This window comes from Clarias gariepinus, chromosome 6 (assembly GCF_024256425.1).
Source record: "Clarias gariepinus isolate MV-2021 ecotype Netherlands chromosome 6, CGAR_prim_01v2, whole genome shotgun sequence".
Lineage (NCBI taxonomy): Eukaryota > Metazoa > Chordata > Actinopteri > Siluriformes > Clariidae > Clarias > Clarias gariepinus.
Window position 1 is genome coordinate 15,690,892 of NC_071105.1, and position 19,632 is coordinate 15,710,523.

Genomic DNA, 19,632 nt, shown 5'->3' on the forward strand with positions numbered 1-19,632 from the left:
TTTGACTTGCCTTCGACTAACTCAGAAAGGGTTCATTTTCCTCATTCGCTCATTAAAACAGACGGAGAAAGTGTTTCCAGATGAAAGGGATGAGTGAAAAAGAGTGTCTGGTAATTATTCTGGTACATGAGTGCGTGTTGAAGATGGCAACTACCTCAGCCTTTTTATGTGTGTATATGTAATGAAGAAAGGGGGATACAAAAAAAAGAGAGAGTGATGAGAGCCCTCTAGTGGAGCAGGATAAAATTACAGGGAGGTTTCTCGTTTCAGCACTGCATTCCCATAATGTTCTTACTACACCCTTGGCAATTTCCCATCATAACATGGAAGTGCATATCAACAGCATAACATAAATGCCCCTTTTAGGCATAAGGGGATTGTGTAGTGGCATTTTTAACAGGAACATACTTGACCTCAGTGAACTAAAAGAGATTTATGGCCTCAGACATGGACTGGATAAGGGGGGAAGTCTATGTGGGCATATTAAAAGCAGTAGATTTTCATTAATTGAGCTTTGCTAGGCACTGGGAAGTTTATGAATGAAACAATATGCAATTTTATTTCATCATTTTAAAATACTGCAGAGCTGACCTACTGTACCTTTTCTAACTTTTATTTTATTTTTAATGTTTCCTTTCATACATAGAAATTAATTGTTAATCGATAAGGCTTGGGCTGGGTTGCCAGCTCTAATCCAGTCTATTCAGCCTGTTCTGCTTTCAGCGTTCACCTATTTAACCATTTTCCTGTGCTTGCTTTGTTACAGTGCTGAGTATCCGTGGTGCTCAGGAAGAGGAACCCCCTGATGCACAGCTCATGAGACTGGACAACATGCTGTTGGCTGAAGGCGTGTCGGGGCCGGAGAAAGGGGGCGGGTCAGCTGCTGCTGCTGCAGCTGCGGCAGCTTCGGGAGGAGCCGGAGCCGATAACTCAGCTGAACACTCCGATTACCGGGCCAAACTCTCCCAGATCCGTCAGATTTACCACACTGAACTCGAGAAATACGAACAGGTAGGTGAACAGGTAAAGTCATGCCTCTCTTTAAATTGTATATTTTAAAAAAATGGGGGGGGGGGGATAAAACTAATTCCAGCCAAACAGTCACAAACCATACTCGAAACACCATACTGCTAAATAGGATACAATATGTGGTATTGCTCAAAATAGTACACAAGTAATAATAGGCAGTATACCAATAGTACATGATAAGTAATAGTAATAGAATACTAACCACATACAATATTGAAATCTTTATTTTATCCCATTTCTACTTATATAGCAACCTTTACACCTCTGCCATGCAAAAATACTCTATTTGTTATATGTAAACATGTAAAAAGAACAGTAATACATAATACATGTATTTCAATTCAGATTTAAGGAAACTTAAAGGTTAAATAAATACAGGTAGGTGGAAAACCATTGTTTCAACTAAAATCAGTTTTAACAAAAAAAAACTCCTTCAATAAAAATGGCACAAATGTAACAGTCCATATTGTAATGCGAGTAAGAGTGATGAACAAATATGATGAACAAATAAAACAGAAGCAGTTGAACAAGCAGTAATACAGTCAAATGGTTGCATTTTTAAAGGTCCCATATTTTCCTTTTTTTTAACAAGCTATAACATGTCTCAGAGGTCCCCCAAAGCGTGTGTGACTTAATGCTTCATCTGAAATACCCCTCCTTTGATGTGTTTGTGTGTGTTTTTTTAATACCTCAAACTCCCTTTATTTTACCCATCCTCCAAATGTGCCGTTTCAGTGTCTGTGTAAATGAGCTGCCAACCAGAGAACAGCAGAGTTAAGCAACAGGCATGGGGAGGGGATCTTCCTATATGAGGTCACAATAGGGGACCAATGTAATTGCCTTGTCTATAGTCCCCAGCCAACACAAAAATGCACAGTGGAGACTCAATTCAATGACTAAAAATGACTAAAAAGTTAATTTTGCATAATAGGTCACAATCAAGGTGAGTTATTTCAAGGTTTAGCATGAAACGGATTATTACACCATGTAAACCATTGACTGCAATGATAATAATCAGTATGATAATAAACAATAGACTGAAAGTGATACAATGGTCAATAAAACATCAGCGCAAATAGACAAAGGGAAAGGAATTTGCCTTGCTGGTTTATTAGATACAGCTACACTGTGCTTACATATCAGACTTAAAAAATGTGCAGTAATCCTCCAGCTCTGCGATAGAGTGGCACCTTGTCCAGGGATAGGACGTCTCCTGGGATAGTCTCCAGGCCCCAGAGACCCTGTACACAGGATGAAGCTGTATAAGAAGATGAAGTAAAAAAAGAAAAAAAAATCCTCCTCCAGCCTTCCCCCAGTGTCACTTCCTGATAGTAGCTTGTGGATATTTGGTTTTCGGCTCGTTCCGCAGGCCAGTAATGCTGTTTATGCATCAGTGCTGCTGCTGTTCCCGAGCCTGCACCACACACAACACCATATCAGTGTCATCGAAGTTGTGAGAATGACTAATCACCCAAATGACACAAGGACTGACACATCGTCTGCAGCAACAGATAGACTACAGTCAATATTTATGTGAAAGCAAAGTGCACCTGATAATTCGTCAGACATGGGAAACTACCGCTCACTGTTTCAGAGACCATAACAGCGTGGAAGTGCATATGGAATATTGTCCCATCATCGGCGTATGAAGCAGCAGAATGTTTGTAGCAGTCTGCTAAGTTCTGCTCAGATTGCTAATTACTGACGTGGGTTTTGTTGCTGAGCCGTGTAGATTATCGTGTTGAAAAATGGGTCTTTCCATTATTCAAGACGCCCATAACATTGTTTCTCTCTCTCACACACAAATACAAACACATTTTAAAAGCCTACTGTCAGTTTCTATCAGACAAAGTGCACTCTTCTCTCTTATTCTTCACTGCAGTGGACTTGCTCTCTAACTGTCTCCCTCTCCAAAAGTGTGATTACGGAGCTGCATAACTGTCTCACTCTCCAAAAGAACAATACCGAACTTACACATACAGTATGCACGATTCACTCTTTTGGGACAGTAAGAGGAGCTGGCTCTTTTTGAGTACAATAGAAGTCTCGCTCTCTATCGGTACAGTAAAGAAGTTGGTTTTAGTATCCATAGAGAAGCTGCCTCACTCTGTCGTCACAGTAAAGGAGCTGTCTTTCTGTATGAGTGCAGCAGAAGAGATGTCAAACTCTCAGTGTTACAGTGGAGAAGTTATCAAGTATCTTTCAGGCAGTAAAAGATAAAATCTTACTTGCAACATATGAACAGCACAGGACAGCAAAGTGAGGTCTGACTTGCGAAAGTGCATGCTGGGAAAAGGCCATGTGTCCAGGGAAGAGAAATCGAACCTGTACTCGTACATACACTGGGGCAGCAGACAGTCCTCCTAAACACACCCATAACACATACTCGTACACCCATGCCCAACCTGATCATCGTACCACTGCATGGCCCGTAGTTTAGTTGTCTTGTTCTTTTAATTATTATTTTGTCTTCCCGTGTCTTTGCACAATGTCACTGCTTTGTGTTGCTCTCTGCTCTCTATGTGAACCTGTAGTGATCTTGTGCCAGTAAAGCCATTCTGAAATTGAGCCCGCTACACAGCAAGTGGATTAAGTACTTCGGTCACTCCGTTTAGTTTTGCCAAATGGCTTTATGGTGGGCAACCTGTAGAAGTGAGGCAATGCAGGAGGTAAATGAGATGGATAGAGTTTTTTTTTTTTACTTCATTTTCTTCTCAATTTGGTCCTTTGCCAATTCCCACCCACAAGCACTGCCCATCACACAACAGCTACCTTACAAATGACATAATCGCACACACACACACACACACACACACACACACACACACAAAGGGGGAGGGAAGCATATTGTGAGTTATTTTGTAGCTTTTGGAAGGCTGAATTATGACTCTTAATCTATAATATGGTTTAGAGCATTATATTAATGAATGCAGTTAATCTAAAATTCCGTCTTTTCCAAACCGAAGTTTCAGTTTTGCCTTAAACCACGACATCATCATATAAACTGACAGTTTCTATACAAGATTAACTAAAATTGTTTTCTGTATAATAGGGCTGGACATTTGATCATGAAAAAACATATTGTGATTATTTTGACACATATTGCCATTGAGATTTAAACTGCGATAAGTAACTATTAAATCAGCCATTTGTATTCAAACAAATATGCTCTTTACTTATTAACTCAGTATTATAATTTTTTTAAATAATGAAATACCTAAAATATTGCCACCTCTACATAAATTCCCAGCTATGTGTATATTGCCTGCAATAAACTGCAGCCTTTTGCGATTAAATAATCGCACAGGTCCATACTGCAATTTGGATTTTTATGGATTTAATTGTGCAGCCCTACTGTATAATATTTATCTGATTTCTGCATGCCAAATCAAACAAATAAGCTTTCAAAGCTCAATTTTATTCTAAAAAAGCAGCGTGATGGAAGCAAGTTTGTAAAAATTTGATTTGGTTTAACATTTTCATGATACACATTTTGTATCCAAAGTATGTAGGTTTGTTAACAAACTGTCAGCAAGACAGAGTGCCACATTTAAAATAAATAAATAAATGAACAAGGAAAGGCAGGGGAAAAAAATGAAATGCAAGTGTTGTAAAAGCCTTATTGAATACCAGGATACTGTCGGAAAAGCATATTATGGTCTACAGCTCTTTCGAAATCATTATGATAACCCAAGTTCACTTTTCACCGTCAGCTATATCTGCGTAGTCTGCTCTGTTTAATTCTGCCTCGAGTTTCTCCGGCAGACAAAATGCATCTCTGTGTGATTTCTCTGTCTTTGTAGGCTTGTAACGAGTTTACCACTCACGTGATGAACCTGTTGCGAGAGCAGTCACGCACACGGCCCATCTCGCCCAAAGAGATCGAACGCATGGTCAGCATCATCCACCGCAAGTTCAGCTCCATCCAGATGCAGCTTAAGCAGAGCACCTGCGAGGCAGTGATGATCCTCCGCTCCCGCTTCCTCGATGCCAGGTCTGTCAGTTCATTAGTTACTGCGATTTACATATGTTGTCAAATTGTTGTTTTTTTTTGCATCATTTAAAAAAAATTTTTGGGAATGTACAGTGTTACTTGTTAAGGGACATTGCCAGTTATGTTTGTGTTAGTTTGTGTGCACACGACCTTTTGAATCCTAAATCAGAATATTCAGAAACATTTTAGTTTTCTAAAACAGATAAAAAAAACATTTTAAAAATAAGGCGTTCTAGGTAAAATGTAAACAAATTAAATTAGCTGTCCAGAACGGATGGAATAAAGTGCATACACTTTCCACTTGTTTATACTTCCTTCTGAGTGTGTAGGTGTTCCTGACAGTATCTGCATACAATGATAACATTGTTTAGCTTCTTTTGTGTCTTAGTGTATACAAGAGCTCAGATCCATGCACTCTCTGTTGCCACCTCTCCATCTCCCCTAAATCGACCTGTTCCTTGTGACAGGCATATCTATGTAAGCCTAACAATCGTGCAGTTTAATTGTGCACGTTTGCATTACCATGTTACTGAGGTCCGATCCATAGACGAGCCTCTACATGCCAAAGTGTGTGCTGTGCTTTCCTTCTTTAATGTAATCACTTGTTCCCTTTGATGCATGCCCGGGATTTGCATATATTTCTTTGAGGATAAATCACACTGGAAGCCTTGAGTTGGAGGCATAACATTTAAATGAGCACCTCGCTCCCTTTTCACCATGCACTATCCATTCTACTGCAAATGATGGTGGCACGTCTCTCTCCCTCCCCACCCCTGCCTGCTCAGTTCTTCAGCTTAATTCTTTCGCAGGCTGAGACCATGCTGTGCTCATTTGCATATGGTGAAGAGGGGCTTTGTGGGTAGGAAATCGTCTCGCTCTGTGTTGCGGGGGAGAAGCTTGCAGGGTTCACCGCTGCGTATGCAAAGCCCCCATGAGACATGCCACATTCACACACTCTTAACCCAGGAGATGAGCAAAGCTGGCACCCACCGCTGCCTTCCTCTCCTCCAAAGCTTTTAAACCTCCTTCAGCACGTGTGTGAAGCTTGTACCGCGCTTCTTCGTGAATAATAAAAATCTTCCGAATGTGAAGTGGCACATGTTTGTGCCAACGCCATCCCAACACGTATGCCAAACATAACTCGCATATGCAGTAAAGCCACGAACAAAATGCAGAGGGAGAGGATCTGTTACTAGATGAGGTAACATTAGTATTCAGTTGCACTAGTAAAACTTCTTGTGAATCCCCAAGCATGTCATCTCCTTCTTCGCAGGAGGAAAAGGCGGAACTTCAACAAACAGGCCACCGAGATCCTGAACGAGTACTTCTACTCCCACCTCAGTAATCCGTATCCCAGTGAGGAGGCCAAGGAGGAACTGGCCAAGAAATGCTCTATCACTGTCTCCCAGGTAGCTTCTGCTTTTTTTCACAAAAAAAGTCAAGCTTTTAATAATACATGTAAATTCCTATTTATACTTTACACATATACACATACTAATCGGCGCTTAACAGAATAACCTGGAATAGATGGTGTGGGTACATTATGTGCTGCCTATACAGAGACACTTCTAATGTATCTGGCTTTAAAAAAAACCCTCTAAATCAATGCCTCTGATATTGTGTTAGAATGTTACCGCGATCATAAATCATAATTATAAATAATAGTTTATGTTAAGCCTATATTTGTGCTTTGCTAACACAATTAAACGTAGAATTTTAATTGTGCAAAAAAATAATTATTCATAGGTGACAGTGCGTAGAAATTGCTAAATTAAAAGTGACACGAACAAAATGAGATAACACCCTCGGAGATAAAGCCATTAAAATAGTACTTAATTAGAAGACTAGCTAAATAAAATGAGGATGAGTTTGCTGTTTTTCATCGTGTATGTTGTGAATGAGGCTTTTTTTTTTTCTCCGCCTTCTCCTTAGGCAAGTAAATTAGAATTTAGTGGATTGCTCTTATATTTTATATCCAAACGTTAAGGTAACATGTGGAGATAACCAATTCGGAGCTTGTGCGCAAATGAAACATTTACCTTTTCCGTGACAAATAGCACCCGCAAAATAAAACTCAAGAGCTTACTGCTGTCCCAGATTTTGTTGTAACCTCGAGCACAGTTATTTAACTTTATGTAATACTGTAATTGATATCTGAAGCCCATTTTTAAAAATATATATATTTTAATCTCTATCCATGATTCCATCAGTCCTCTCCGCAAGAGAGAAATAATAGAGCTGTAACAATATTACAGTAGGTATATACAGTACAGTAGTAAACTACAATATACTACTATTGTATTCCATTAAATTTTACCTCTTTTTTATGTTATTGCAATATGTTTTTTACTGCTTTCACAATTGCACATTGAATTTTGAAATAGTTATACCCACCTAGTGTATGTCAATTTAACTACCACTGCTACATGCATGTATGGATGTATGGAATGATGCGCTGTTTCTATACAGCACCTATAATTGCTTAGTGTGTTAGCCCATATGTAATGATCCTCGATTATGAACACCTGTGTTGCTGCACGTGAATATTCTGCACCTGCTTATGTTAAATGAATGATGCTCAAAAAAAACAAAAACGCTTAATGAATCCGGGGTGACATAATTTGACGATGCATCTGGGTGCCGTTCTCGAACAGACTCTGCTCAGAATGATTGGTTGAGCGCGTCTGGTGCCATTTTGTAATAAAGAAACACGTTTAGCTGCTGTCTAGGCGTGTGTGTGTGGGGGGGGTGTTTCCACAGGATTGATTTGGTTTACATTTTAATGTTGTTTATCATTAGCACGAGCCTTTATCCGCACAGCTTCATCTGGGAGTGTATTAGCGGTAATGGGTGTTAGTGCGTGTGAGGACGGATCCGTGCCGTCATAGTCCTTGATGATAGCTAGCTGCAGATGGAGTGACTTAATGAGATTGTTATTGGCTATCTTTTTTATTCTGACACTAATGCGAGTTTGCTCTTGTAGCGTTTGCATTCTTCACCTCTTCATATGCGGGGTTCTGAACGTGGAGGAGTCCTGTATTCGTCTATGGCTTTCTTTGTTATGTACTGCGTTGTTGTGGTACAGACAGACAGAGAGAGAGAGAGAGAGAGAGAGAGAGATAATCATGCCATCTGTGTTCTGCATTATAGACAGTTTGGTATTTCTATGCTTAGAAAGGCTTTGTTAAATTATATCAAGCCCAGTGCTGTTGAGTATTTAGCAATATTCTGTTTATTTTGCCCCAGGCTGGGTCATTTATAAGCAACAGTTATAAAAGTATCTTAAAATATCCAGTAGATTTTAGCCTAATCTAAGTAATGGTCAGTACATAATGACTGGGGATTGTTCTGATCTACAATTCAGTGCAGAGACTTCCTTTAGTTTACGTCACAGTAAACACCAGCAACTCACAGCTTAATGGAAACGTGTTGTTGCAGCACATAAGGTAGGCCGAATAAAATAAAAAAAAATTTCAAATAGCAAATCAGGCTTAGAGTACGGCGACATATTTTCTGCCTCTCATCTCGGAATACGTCATTACAGTACCGATCAAAGCCATTATAGTCAGGTGTGAAGTAGATGGTCTAGGTGATTCATTGCTATATGTTGATTTGTTTCATTTGGGTTGCTATTACGTGTTCTTCCTGAGAATGATGAATTGTAGCAGTCAGCAGTTGTGGAATTACCTCACATCCTGATTTAGTGAAACTCTAAATCTAACAGAGTGTAAATTTGGGATGGAGAAAATGGGACATGCACTAACATCAAGTGTTTTGGCTCAGATTAACGTGATTAACAACAGCCATTTTAAACCCCTTAATTTCACCTCGTTTTTTTTTTTATCCATATACCCGAACAGCATCTCGGTAATAAAAAAAAATCTGTAAAAACGTTTTGGCGTGTTTGTTAGAGAGATCACGCCAAGCTCATGAAGTTCTGTGTCATTTTTATTGTTATTCCACTTTCGGTAAAGATTTAAAACAATTAATTTTGACCTGAACCGAGAATAAGGTTTCATGAAGTTCTTGTGAAGTTACGAAATGAGAGCGTCAATTCATTTTTTCGGGCAGGTGTCCAACTGGTTCGGAAACAAACGAATCCGGTATAAGAAGAACATTGGAAAGTTCCAGGAGGAAGCCAACATGTACGCAGCCAGAACTGCAGTGAACGCAGCCAGCGTGTCAGCTCACGGCAGCCAGGCAAATTCCCCCTCCACCCCCAACTCAGCAGGTGGGTAAATATACACACACGTCTCACAGCCGTGCGTTAATCACACACACTATCCCACGTTACGTTATAACATGATTCCATTCATTTTATTATTGCAGCTGCAAAAATGATTCCCAGTGGTCCAATAGATAAAGGTTGGACGAACGCAGCTATAGTGTAATTGTCTTCGGCTTATGTACACCTGAGACTTACCTCATTCTTTCAAACAGTAAAAACAGGTTTTATAGACATGTCTATTGGATTTTCAGCATTATTTTTCACTTGTCTAGCTTAAAACTATTCTGCTCCTTTAACTCTACAGTAGATTATATTGATAATTTATATTCATGACCCATTTACACTTGTCCATTTCATGCATCTTGATAAGATTTAAACCACACACATTTTACACTCGGAGTCAGATTCATTAACAGTTCATATGCGACTAAGTTCAATGCATTCAAACACCAACTTGCAGTGTTTCATGTTTTAAATGTTTTCTTAATTCCACTTCATGATATTTTGTACTGTCATTAACGTAAAAGAAAAACGAACATCTGCATTCACAGACCTTGTGCGTTGTCAATGTGGCTTGGAGAGTCAGATAGGTTTACACTTGTGCAACCTGTGGGTAAAGTGTTTCTCAAAAGTGGTGTGAGCAATTCTCTGAGTGAGTCTGAGTTTGATTTGTCTGTGGATAATCTCCATCCAAACCCTGATACATTAAATGAACAAGTGTAAATAGATTTTATGAGAGAATACAGGTAACGTTTGTATTGGTCCGTTGGCGGAACCATCGTACAGCAAATAAGTAAATGTGCAAAGATATTGAGCGTGAGGATTGTGTAAGAGTACTCTTGGGATTACTCACTTTTATTGCCACTACTGAGTGGTTCAAACCAGCCATTTGTCCCAAAAACCATGAAAAGCCCTAACAGAGGTCATGCTTCCTCAGTCCACACTTTATGGGATTTGGTTCGCAGACAGAGCTGCAAGGAACACGGTAGTCACTCCATAAACCTTTCTGCATTTTTTTTATTACGTCGTGAAGACGAGTGTGAGCTGTTATTGGATGAGTTGAGGTTATCATATTTGTATAAAAAGATGTAAAATGCCTTGTAATGCAGTTTTACAAGGATTTAAATTTCACTGAACTCCATCCCAGGCTTTTTAAACAGCAGGGTATGTAGGACAAGCAGCTTCCTCCATTAGCTAGCTAACACTACAACTCGCCTGCTCTTGCTTTAAACCTGTCCTACAGCGTTATCTCTTGCTCAGCCTTAGTGCTGATGCTCTGCTCTCTATGGGCTGCTCATTCTCTCTGCTCTGTTACGCTTGTCTAACTGTACTTCCGCATGTGCTTTTTCTCCTTCTCCTCTCTCTACCTCTTGCTCTCTCTCTCTCTGTGTCTCTCTCTTTTCCTCTTTTTTTTATTTCTCTTTGTCTTTCTCTCTCTCTGTCTCTCTTTCTCCATCTCTGGTCTTCATGCTATTGCTTCTTCTTCCTCTCTCTTACACTATCTCTATCTTTGCTACCTCTCTCTCTTTTTCTCTCTCTCCCTCCTCTGCTCTTAGGTTCTGCTGGCTCTTTTAACATGTCCAACTCTGGTGATTTGTTTATGACTGTGCAGTCAATGAATGGCGATTCATACCAGGGGGCTCAAGTGGGAGCCAACGTGCAATCGCAGGTACAGTACACACCAGTCTGGTCACCTCATATGCTGGACATTTATTCTCATAAAGAATACTCTTAAAGATACATGGTGGTGTATAAAGACAAGAGCAGGCTACAGAGAGCAGATATGTCCACAAAGACGAGCAAGTTTAAAACTGGTATGGCTATTTGGCTTACAGAGAGTAACGGGACACAAACACTTTAAACAACCTCTGTTTAGGATTGTATGGAAAATGCTCAACATGGGATCTGTAATCAAAGCGGTTGGTAATGAACTTCTGTAGTTGTTTGCACTCAGAAAAAAGCAGATGTGCGTCTCAATAGTTGTTTAATGATTTGCAATATTATTACAGTATTGTTTATAAAAACACACTGGTGAGTAACAGAATCAGTTTGGCACTCATGTAATTTATAATAAAGTGTCAGAAATTGATGAATGATAAAAACCCAGCAAATCTGTTGAACTTGTTATCAAAGTGTGCAAGAAAAAGATGTACAATATGTGTAAACAAAATCCTTTGGCCTTTTGTCAGAACAATGAACAATTCTAACAAAAGTCCAGTCACCTTGACTCGCTGCCACAAGAATTATGCAGATGTTCTGTTTTACGCTTCTCCTTGGTTGCCATTTTTAGCTAGTTCTCGATGTATTTACATTGTTTCTGTGATTGTGTTTGCTTTGGATTGTTGTTTTCTTTTTCTTGCTCATTGCTTCTGTGCTGTTTGACCTTGTGCTTTTTTCTGTTAGGGTTTGTTTTTGCTGCTGGTGCTTTCTCGTCGACCTTGCTTTGTTTATTTGTGTGTGTGTGTGTGTGTTTGTGTGCATCTGTGCTGACCTTGTTATGTTGTTTATTGTGCGTTTTCAGGTGGATACCCTTCGCCATGTTATCAGTCAGACAGGAGGATACAGTGATGGCCTCACAGCCAACCAGATGTACAGTCCGCAGGGCATCAATGTAAGGAAACAAAAACTTTTTTTTTTTTTGTTGTGCCCTCTACCAATTATTTTAAAGCCATAGGGCTCTGAATGGCACTTGGTGGGACATGTCTTATCCCCAGTCACCCAGTGTAATCGGCTGTGTGTTGCTAACGCCACGGGGCTCGGACACACCCGTCACGTCCAATAAGATCTCTCCAAACACCTGCACTGACACGTGCCACACTGAGCAGGGAGTTTGTGTGTGTGTGTGTGTGTGTGTGTCTGTAAACAGGTGAGATGGTCTGCACTGAGCTCCTCCCCACCCATACCTCATAGCTGCCCAAAGGCTAACTGAAAAGAGTAGAAGAAAAATACTATATCTTAATGCTAAAATTAAATCTAAGCTCATGGCCCGCTATGTTCGCCACCTTTCCTGTCCCTCTCATCATCTTCGTAATTTAATTATTTGTTTCCTTCCGGGAGGGCGCTGCTGCTGGGGTTTTGGTGCGGTCGCAAAATTCACAGCGACAAGCCATGTGGTAAAGGGGAAAATCGATCAGACAGACACACAGGGAGCCGAGTGAGGACTTGGGACAGCAATCCAAGCACATTGCTCAGATCACATTCGCGCCGAGCTAATGGCCCTGACAGCGTAAGAGAGCGAGGGGGGCAGGAGAGAAGGAGAGAGAGGACGAGGAAGAGTAAGGTCAATGGCTGTGCTGCCATGTCTTGGCCCGCTTTCTGCTAAATGCTAATGAGATCAAAGTCGTTCCATAAGAAAGAACACGGATGTATTCAAATCCCAACCAAGCCCTTCATTTTCTTTACTCCGTATCACTCTATGGAAATCACAGGGATGTGAAAATGAGCACAGATTTGAATTTTAAGGCAGACTTATAAATGTTTAAATATTTGCAAACCAACAGATTAGTGAGTTGTCCCGACTACCCCTCCTTGTGTCCTTTACTGTTGATGTAACCATAAAAAAAAAACAAGTTTCATGTTTTACTAACAAATCTGACTAAATTTCTCATTGCTTAATGATTGATTAAAATATAAAAAGTAAAAAACAAACAAGCAAAATAAAACAAAACAAAACAAAACAAAATGACTTTGCCCTTATAAACAGCAGTTTTAGTACAACAATTTTAAACTAACAATATTTCAAACTGAAATTCAGTTAAAAGTTTATTAAAAGAATTTAAAAAATGGTGAAACATGTTTTGAGTTTGGCTCTCAGACAGACCTGAGTACATAAATTTTGTGTAATAAAAATATTTTTTAAATAAAAGAAAAATAATATTTTAAAGAATTTGTGTTGTACACAAATTTTGGTTAGAAATTGTTAAAATACTTAATTCATCGAGTTATAACACGTAATAAAATTTTTAAGTTTGGAATTTTTTTATTATTATTATTATTATTAAATATTAATGTCTTAGACTGTTGTTTGCATGCAGGTGGAAGTAGAGTACATGTTTCACAAGCGACAGCAGTGACTTTGTGCTAAAAGCCGATTTAAAGTCTAAAGATGAGGAATCTTTTTCAGACAAGTGATTTCCCTCTTTGTTCACTGCGTTGATAATGGCTCATGTAGCGTTTTATAGCAGTAATTATGCCTTCACTAGAAAATAGGAACGTGGCACCGTAACCGAACACGTTTTAAGATCTTTTTCTGCTCTCCTCCATTTTGTTTGATTACAGACTGCCTCAGCGCTAAATAACAGGCTTGGAGCTGAGTGGCTGCCGGCTGCCATTTCCAGCCTTTTTGCTATTAATATCCCCAAATGCTCTTTAGCAGGCCTGTCTGCAAGACGAGAAATGGCTTCTGCGCCTCGCATTGTGTTTTCATTTCAATCTCCAAATGTCATAATTTTCCACCACCGCTTTCCTTTTTGTTTCTTCTGGGAGTGTTATATGGTGGGCCACTTCATCCCAGCTCAGTATTATGGTGTGTGTCAGTGAAAGTGACAAGCATTTAACTCTGTCCCGTATTACACGTCTGCAGCGCTTCCCGTCTTCCTGGGAAAAGCAAACACAGTATATTTATATTCTCCGCAGTAAAGCAGTATTTTTACAGTTTTATTTATCTATCTAGCCATACTATATATATATATATATATATATATATATATATATATGTATGTGTGTGTGTGTGTGTGTGTGTGTGTGTGTGTGTGTACATATATTTATATATATCATAAACACACCCCAAATCAAAAGTTTGGACACACTATCTTTATACATATACTAATTTAATATAAAATTTTTCCCTAATTTTGTTACAATTTTAAACCAAAAAAAAAGTTTAATTAGTAATTTAATGTAGCCTGTTTTTTTAACACATTAGGTTTCTCACTTAAAAACAAAACAAGAGTTTAACATTTAACTGATCAGCATGTTATCTCTGTCCTCCGCCAAAATTATTATTTCTAAAAAACTTATCTAATAATTTACTTTTACCACACAGGGTGAAACTGTATAAATAGTTCAGCGTAAAGGGTGACATTTTACCTCCTCAAACGCCTCTAAAGTTACAAAACTTTATACTTGACAGTGAACGCATGGGTTGAGTGGCTGCAAGCACGTGGGTGCGTGCAGCTTCTAATGCTGGCACGCGAGACTTCTAACGTATGCGATTTTTGACTAATTAGCGCTTGCAGTGTTTTGAGACTTGTGTAAGTATGTGTGATGAGTGTGTTTGTGACGAATTTGCTCACAGAGTATGGATTAAAAGGCAGATCGGAGGCTTTTAAAGCATGCGAGTTTTGATAGTGTAATTCCATAAAAATGCATTGCTGCTGTGCCATTTGGAAATTTCTGCATTCGGTACAGAATCATTTATAACTGACCACTGGCCGATCGACCAGTTCATCTCTATTATAAATGTAAAAAATATATATATTTTAATTGATTTTAAAGTCAGCATGGCAATACATGAATCGCCAGACAAAAAGAGTAGCTTCTAAATCAATATAATATATTGTATAGCAAAATATCACCACATGCCATTATATTTTCTTGAAAATCTTCCATTTGTCATTTCTCTAATGTATACGTCCTTTCTTCTTCTGCAGGCTAATGGTGGATGGCAGGATGCTACTACCCCTTCCTCAGTGACCTCACCCACAGAAGGACCCGGGAGTGTTCACTCTGACACCTCCAACTGATCCCCTCATCACCTCACCTCTTTTTGTTCCCTCACTACTGCACAAACCATGGACTCTCTTTGTTCTATCACTTTTGGTTGTCCATCAGTACGTTTAAGTAACGCACTCACAAGTTCACTAAGCTGGGTCTCTGCCAAGCATCGGAGTAAATCAGTCAGCTGATCAGGATTTTACCCAAACACACACACACACACACACACACACACACACACACAGTTTCTGTTCTCAAATACAGCCCTCGGTTTGTATTAACCCCTTCAGATCTTTTTTTTTTTTTGTATTCACAGTTATAATTCATTATGATTCTTTTTCAATATCATTAGACAGTCTTAAATAGTCTTCAGTGCAGCTCCTGCAGTCAGTAGATTGATAAAAAAAAAAAAACAACATTAAACATTACATAGCCATAATGAACATGGGGTCTGAGGGGGTTAATATGTACGCTCACACTACCTCTTACATAAACAACATAAAACAACAAATAATAACAACAAGCTAGTTTCTAATACAGAAATGATGGTGCATATGATGCTCCGGTTTTCCATGTCTGAACTTTTTCACATTTTTATCATGGTAAGAACCCATGAACATTTTCTGTGTCCATAGTGCCAAAGTATTTTTCTACATTTTAACACTCATGAATTGCATGTTCATTTGAGGTGATCATTTTCTTCATGTTGTAATATAGGGACATACTGTATTATAAAGACATATTTTGTATCTCGGTCTCTCTCCATCATGTAACTTGAAATTGATTTTTAATTAGGCTATTACGAACATCGCTTGTCTTTGATTCCTAAAAACCTCCTTTGTTTAAAAAAAAAAAAAAAAAAAAAAGTTTATGTTGTTTTCTTTGTATAATCTCCAGCAGTGACAATGCAGTATAGGCCTTTGCAAATTAAGATATTTCTGCATTAGTCACCTGATGGCAACAAATTTCAGACAGTTCACCAAGCTATGTGATAAAAAAAAAACTGTATCAGTTTGTGAAGAGCCAAATGCTGCTGTGAACCTTAATCCCTTCTGTAATAATGCGAACTTTAAAGCTACTGTATTTTACAGACTATAAGATGTTTTAACCCTCTAGATGGCGCTCTGATTGATGTTAAACATAGGGTGATTTACTTCAGCTCTGATGGCAGCAGAATGCTTAATATTATGATTGAGAGAAAAGTAATTTCTGTAGAGGTTTGAATAATGTACAGTAAATGGTGATGACTAACTGTAAAACTGTGACATGAATATAGTTTCATACAGGTTCTTTATGACAATATGGTACACTATCATTAGCTTGGTGCTAACATAACATTTCCACAAGGGGCTGTTTTGGAAATTAGCAATATTGTAGTGGCAAAGCTAGTAATGGTTTCACACACAGATGTTGTTCAGTCCTGACAGAGGAAATAAGAGTGTAGTGAAGATAATAGTAGAGCGCTAACCTACGCCAACACCGACCGACAGGAGAATACATGGAACTGACACTACTTTAATGTGGCTTACAAAATGACGCTTTTTATTGAGGAGGGTCCTGAGTGACTTATAGTCCGGAAAATACAGTAAATTTGTCTATGGGATTTACTTAGGAAATATTTGCTTCCGCAAAGTAACATGGAAATCGGCAAAGGACTTCACAGCTACATGTAATTAATCAGATTTTCTAATAAATTTTATGTGTGACTGTTGTGAAGTCACTTTTCCATATCCATTTAAGGTTATTTTTTTCATCCAAGAAATGAACCAATTTAGCTGAGACCCTTGCTTTTAATTCACGGTCTTTCTTGGTAACATATCGTCATTACTTTGATACCAAAAACAGCAGAAATGTGCGTTTTGTTTATCACTATTTTAACCCATGTCCATGTTGTAAATGATGTATTATCTTCTGTACCTGGGCTTTTTTCTTAGCTGAAAGCCCCAGTGCTTCGTATTCAAAACCAAAAATGCAGTCAAAATTCAGTAGTGTTTGTCGAAAGAAAACATGGCACAAAAATGCAGAAAACATTTGCGTATATTTTTACGTTATCATGTTGTGAATAGCCTAACGTGCTTTTTTATATTTTTTTTTAGCTTCAGCTCGGTTACAAGGCATTTTTTTTCTTTCGTTCTATCTTTCTTTTTCAGTTCTTGCTTTAGCATAATGTGAATTAGCCCAAGTATGCGCTATGTACGTAGATGTGCACCTTTTTAATTTTTATTTTGCTCTTTTAAACAGAGTTAAAACGTTACATCTTGTGCTTCATGTAAGCGTGAATCGGGTCTCTGACGGGCAGGCTGTGTCTTCGAAAAATTTGATCGACATAAAATTCTTAAAGTAAAGTGACAAGGCCAGCGCTTGTGGCTAATTTATAATAAAGTGTATAACTGCGCACTAATCTTATCACACCAAAAAAATCAAGTGTGTTGTGCATCACACATCGATTATGATTCTATCGTGTTACTTGTAGCAAATCAACAAAGCTTTTTTTTTTCTTTTCTTTTTTTTCGTCACATTAAGCACTGTAATTTATTTAGTTAGATGCACCATCCATCACTAAGCTATATCATGACATTTTATAATGAGCACCCATTAAGAAAGAGGGCCCTTTATTTCCGTGTGTCGAGAGTCCAGCACAGTTTGCTGATTGCCTGATCTCTAACACAGTGTGTGTTAGAAATAGAAAATCACTACACACTGTTTTTTTTCCGGATGCACAAAGACACTCCTGTTTGGCTACAGGAATCAGTTGGGTCCAGCTGTAACCAGCCTAAAGACCTTATATACATATCTTATTATTCAAGCATAACTTTTAGCTCTTCAAGAAAGACTAATAGCAAGTGTTCGTGTAGACTATTCAGTTCGATGCACTGTTCATCACTAAACTTGATAACCTCCAATAATAAACATCCATGCTGATTTGTTGTAAGCCAGAGAGGCCTAACTGTATGTCTGGAGTTTAACACAGCATCTAAACCTGGTCACAAGCTAACGAGTCAAATTGCTGTGTGTGTTAGAGCAAAATAAAAACTGCTAAGCTTGGTCCATTCAAACAAAAACACAGTTGGTCACATCTGGGTTGAAGAGTGACATAATGGTCCTAAACACACTTAGACACACACTTACACACACCCGCTTGCGCGTCTCATCGCCTGCCCAGTTTCAGCGTATTGTTAAAAGCTTCATGTAATGATGCTTTTAGTTTTTGCATATGAAGCAATTTGTAAAACATCAAATGTTTACTTTGTTGCATGTCTTTTGTTCTTTAAAAAATCCTGCAGTGTTTTTGAATGTTTCTTTTTGTTTGTTTTTTTTTTTCTTTTTGTTTTTTAATAAATAAATAAATATATATATAAAGCGCAGAGATTTTTCTCTTGCTGAGTTTTAACTTTTAAGATCTCTGCATATGTATAATAAGGAAGAAAAGCAGAACAGCAAATTATTGTCTTTTCAATTCCAACTTGTTTTTGTGAAGGAAAAAACTAACAAGGTGTAGGTTTTCTGGTCTCTTAATTTGTACTGGTAATGCATATTCCAAATAAATAGTTTCTTTTGTTGCAAAAAGTGTTGCTTTTATAATTTTTTTCTGTAATTGCAATGTTTTTTTATGATAAATGTTACATTTAATATTATTTACTAATTAAATCAATATGCATGCATGACCTTACAGAAACATGATTGGCTAGTGTCACTGTGATTGACATTAGACAGTGCATGCCAGCTCTTGATCTTACCCAGACAGCATGAACAACATTTGGCTTCCTGGCCAACAGTTGGTGAACAGTTATTTATTTTCACAGCAGAAATTGTGTGTGGTGTGTATTTTAAAATAAATGGCTAGATAGTGAATTTATATACAGGACATTGGACAATCAAACTGAAACACTGGCCAATTTAGTGTTGGAGGTTTCATGGCTAAATTTGACCAGCCTGGTGGCCAATCCTCATTGATTGCACATTCTACTGTACCTGTAAGAGCAGAGTGTGAAGGTTTAATTAGCAGAGTAATAGCATGGTTTTGCTTAAAATATTGCAGTGCACGCAACATTATGAGTGACATATCTGAGTTTAAAAAAGGACAAATTGTTGGTGCGTTTCTCGCTGACACGCATCTGTGACCAAGCAAGTCTTTTTTGAAGTATCAAGAGCCACAGTATCCAGGGTGATGTCAGCAGACCACCAAGAAGAACGAACCACATCCAACAGGAGTAACTGTGGACGCAAGAGGAAGGTGTCTGAAAGGGATGTCTGGGTGCTAACCCAAATTGTATCCAAAAAACATAAAACCACAACTGCCCAACTTACTGCAGAATTAAATGTGCACCTCAACTCTCCTGTTTCACCAAAACTGTTCATCGGGAGCTTCACAGGGTCTATGTACATGGCCGGGCTGCTATAGCCAAACCTTTGGTCACTCGTGCCAATGCCAAACGTCGGTTTTAATCGTGCCAGCTGCGAAAATCTTGGGCTGTGGACAATGTGAAGCATGTATTGTTCCCTGATGAGTCCACCTTTACTGTCTTTCCCACATCTGAGAGAGTTATTGCAGGGTAGAAGCCCCAAAGAAGTGTAACATCCAGACTGTTGCATGCCCAGAGTGAAGCATGGGGGTGGATCAGTGATGGTTTGGGCTGCAAAATCATGACATTCCCTAGGCCTAATA

The 19,632-nt window shown here is 38.6% G+C and overlaps 1 protein-coding gene across 3 annotated transcripts in view; it reads left to right on the forward strand.

Moving 5' to 3' along the window:
- Positions 1-15,382, forward strand: part of pbx1b (pre-B-cell leukemia homeobox 1b) — a 75,569-nt gene extending 60,187 nt beyond the window's left edge. For 2 of the 3 annotated variants that reach the window (XM_053498456.1, XM_053498457.1), the window contains 7 exons: positions 767-1,011; positions 4,833-5,023; positions 6,297-6,432; positions 9,095-9,254; positions 10,808-10,920; positions 11,773-11,862; positions 14,903-15,382. In XM_053498456.1, the coding sequence (XP_053354431.1) occupies positions 767-1,011; positions 4,833-5,023; positions 6,297-6,432; positions 9,095-9,254; positions 10,808-10,920; positions 11,773-11,862; positions 14,903-14,995 (1,028 nt within the window). In that variant the 3' untranslated portion in view covers positions 14,996-15,382. The remainder of the gene's footprint in view (positions 1-766; positions 1,012-4,832; positions 5,024-6,296; positions 6,433-9,094; positions 9,255-10,807; positions 10,921-11,772; positions 11,863-14,902) is intronic. The other variant, XM_053498458.1, reaches the window with a different exon arrangement.
- The last annotated feature ends 4,250 nt before the right edge of the window (positions 15,383-19,632 follow it).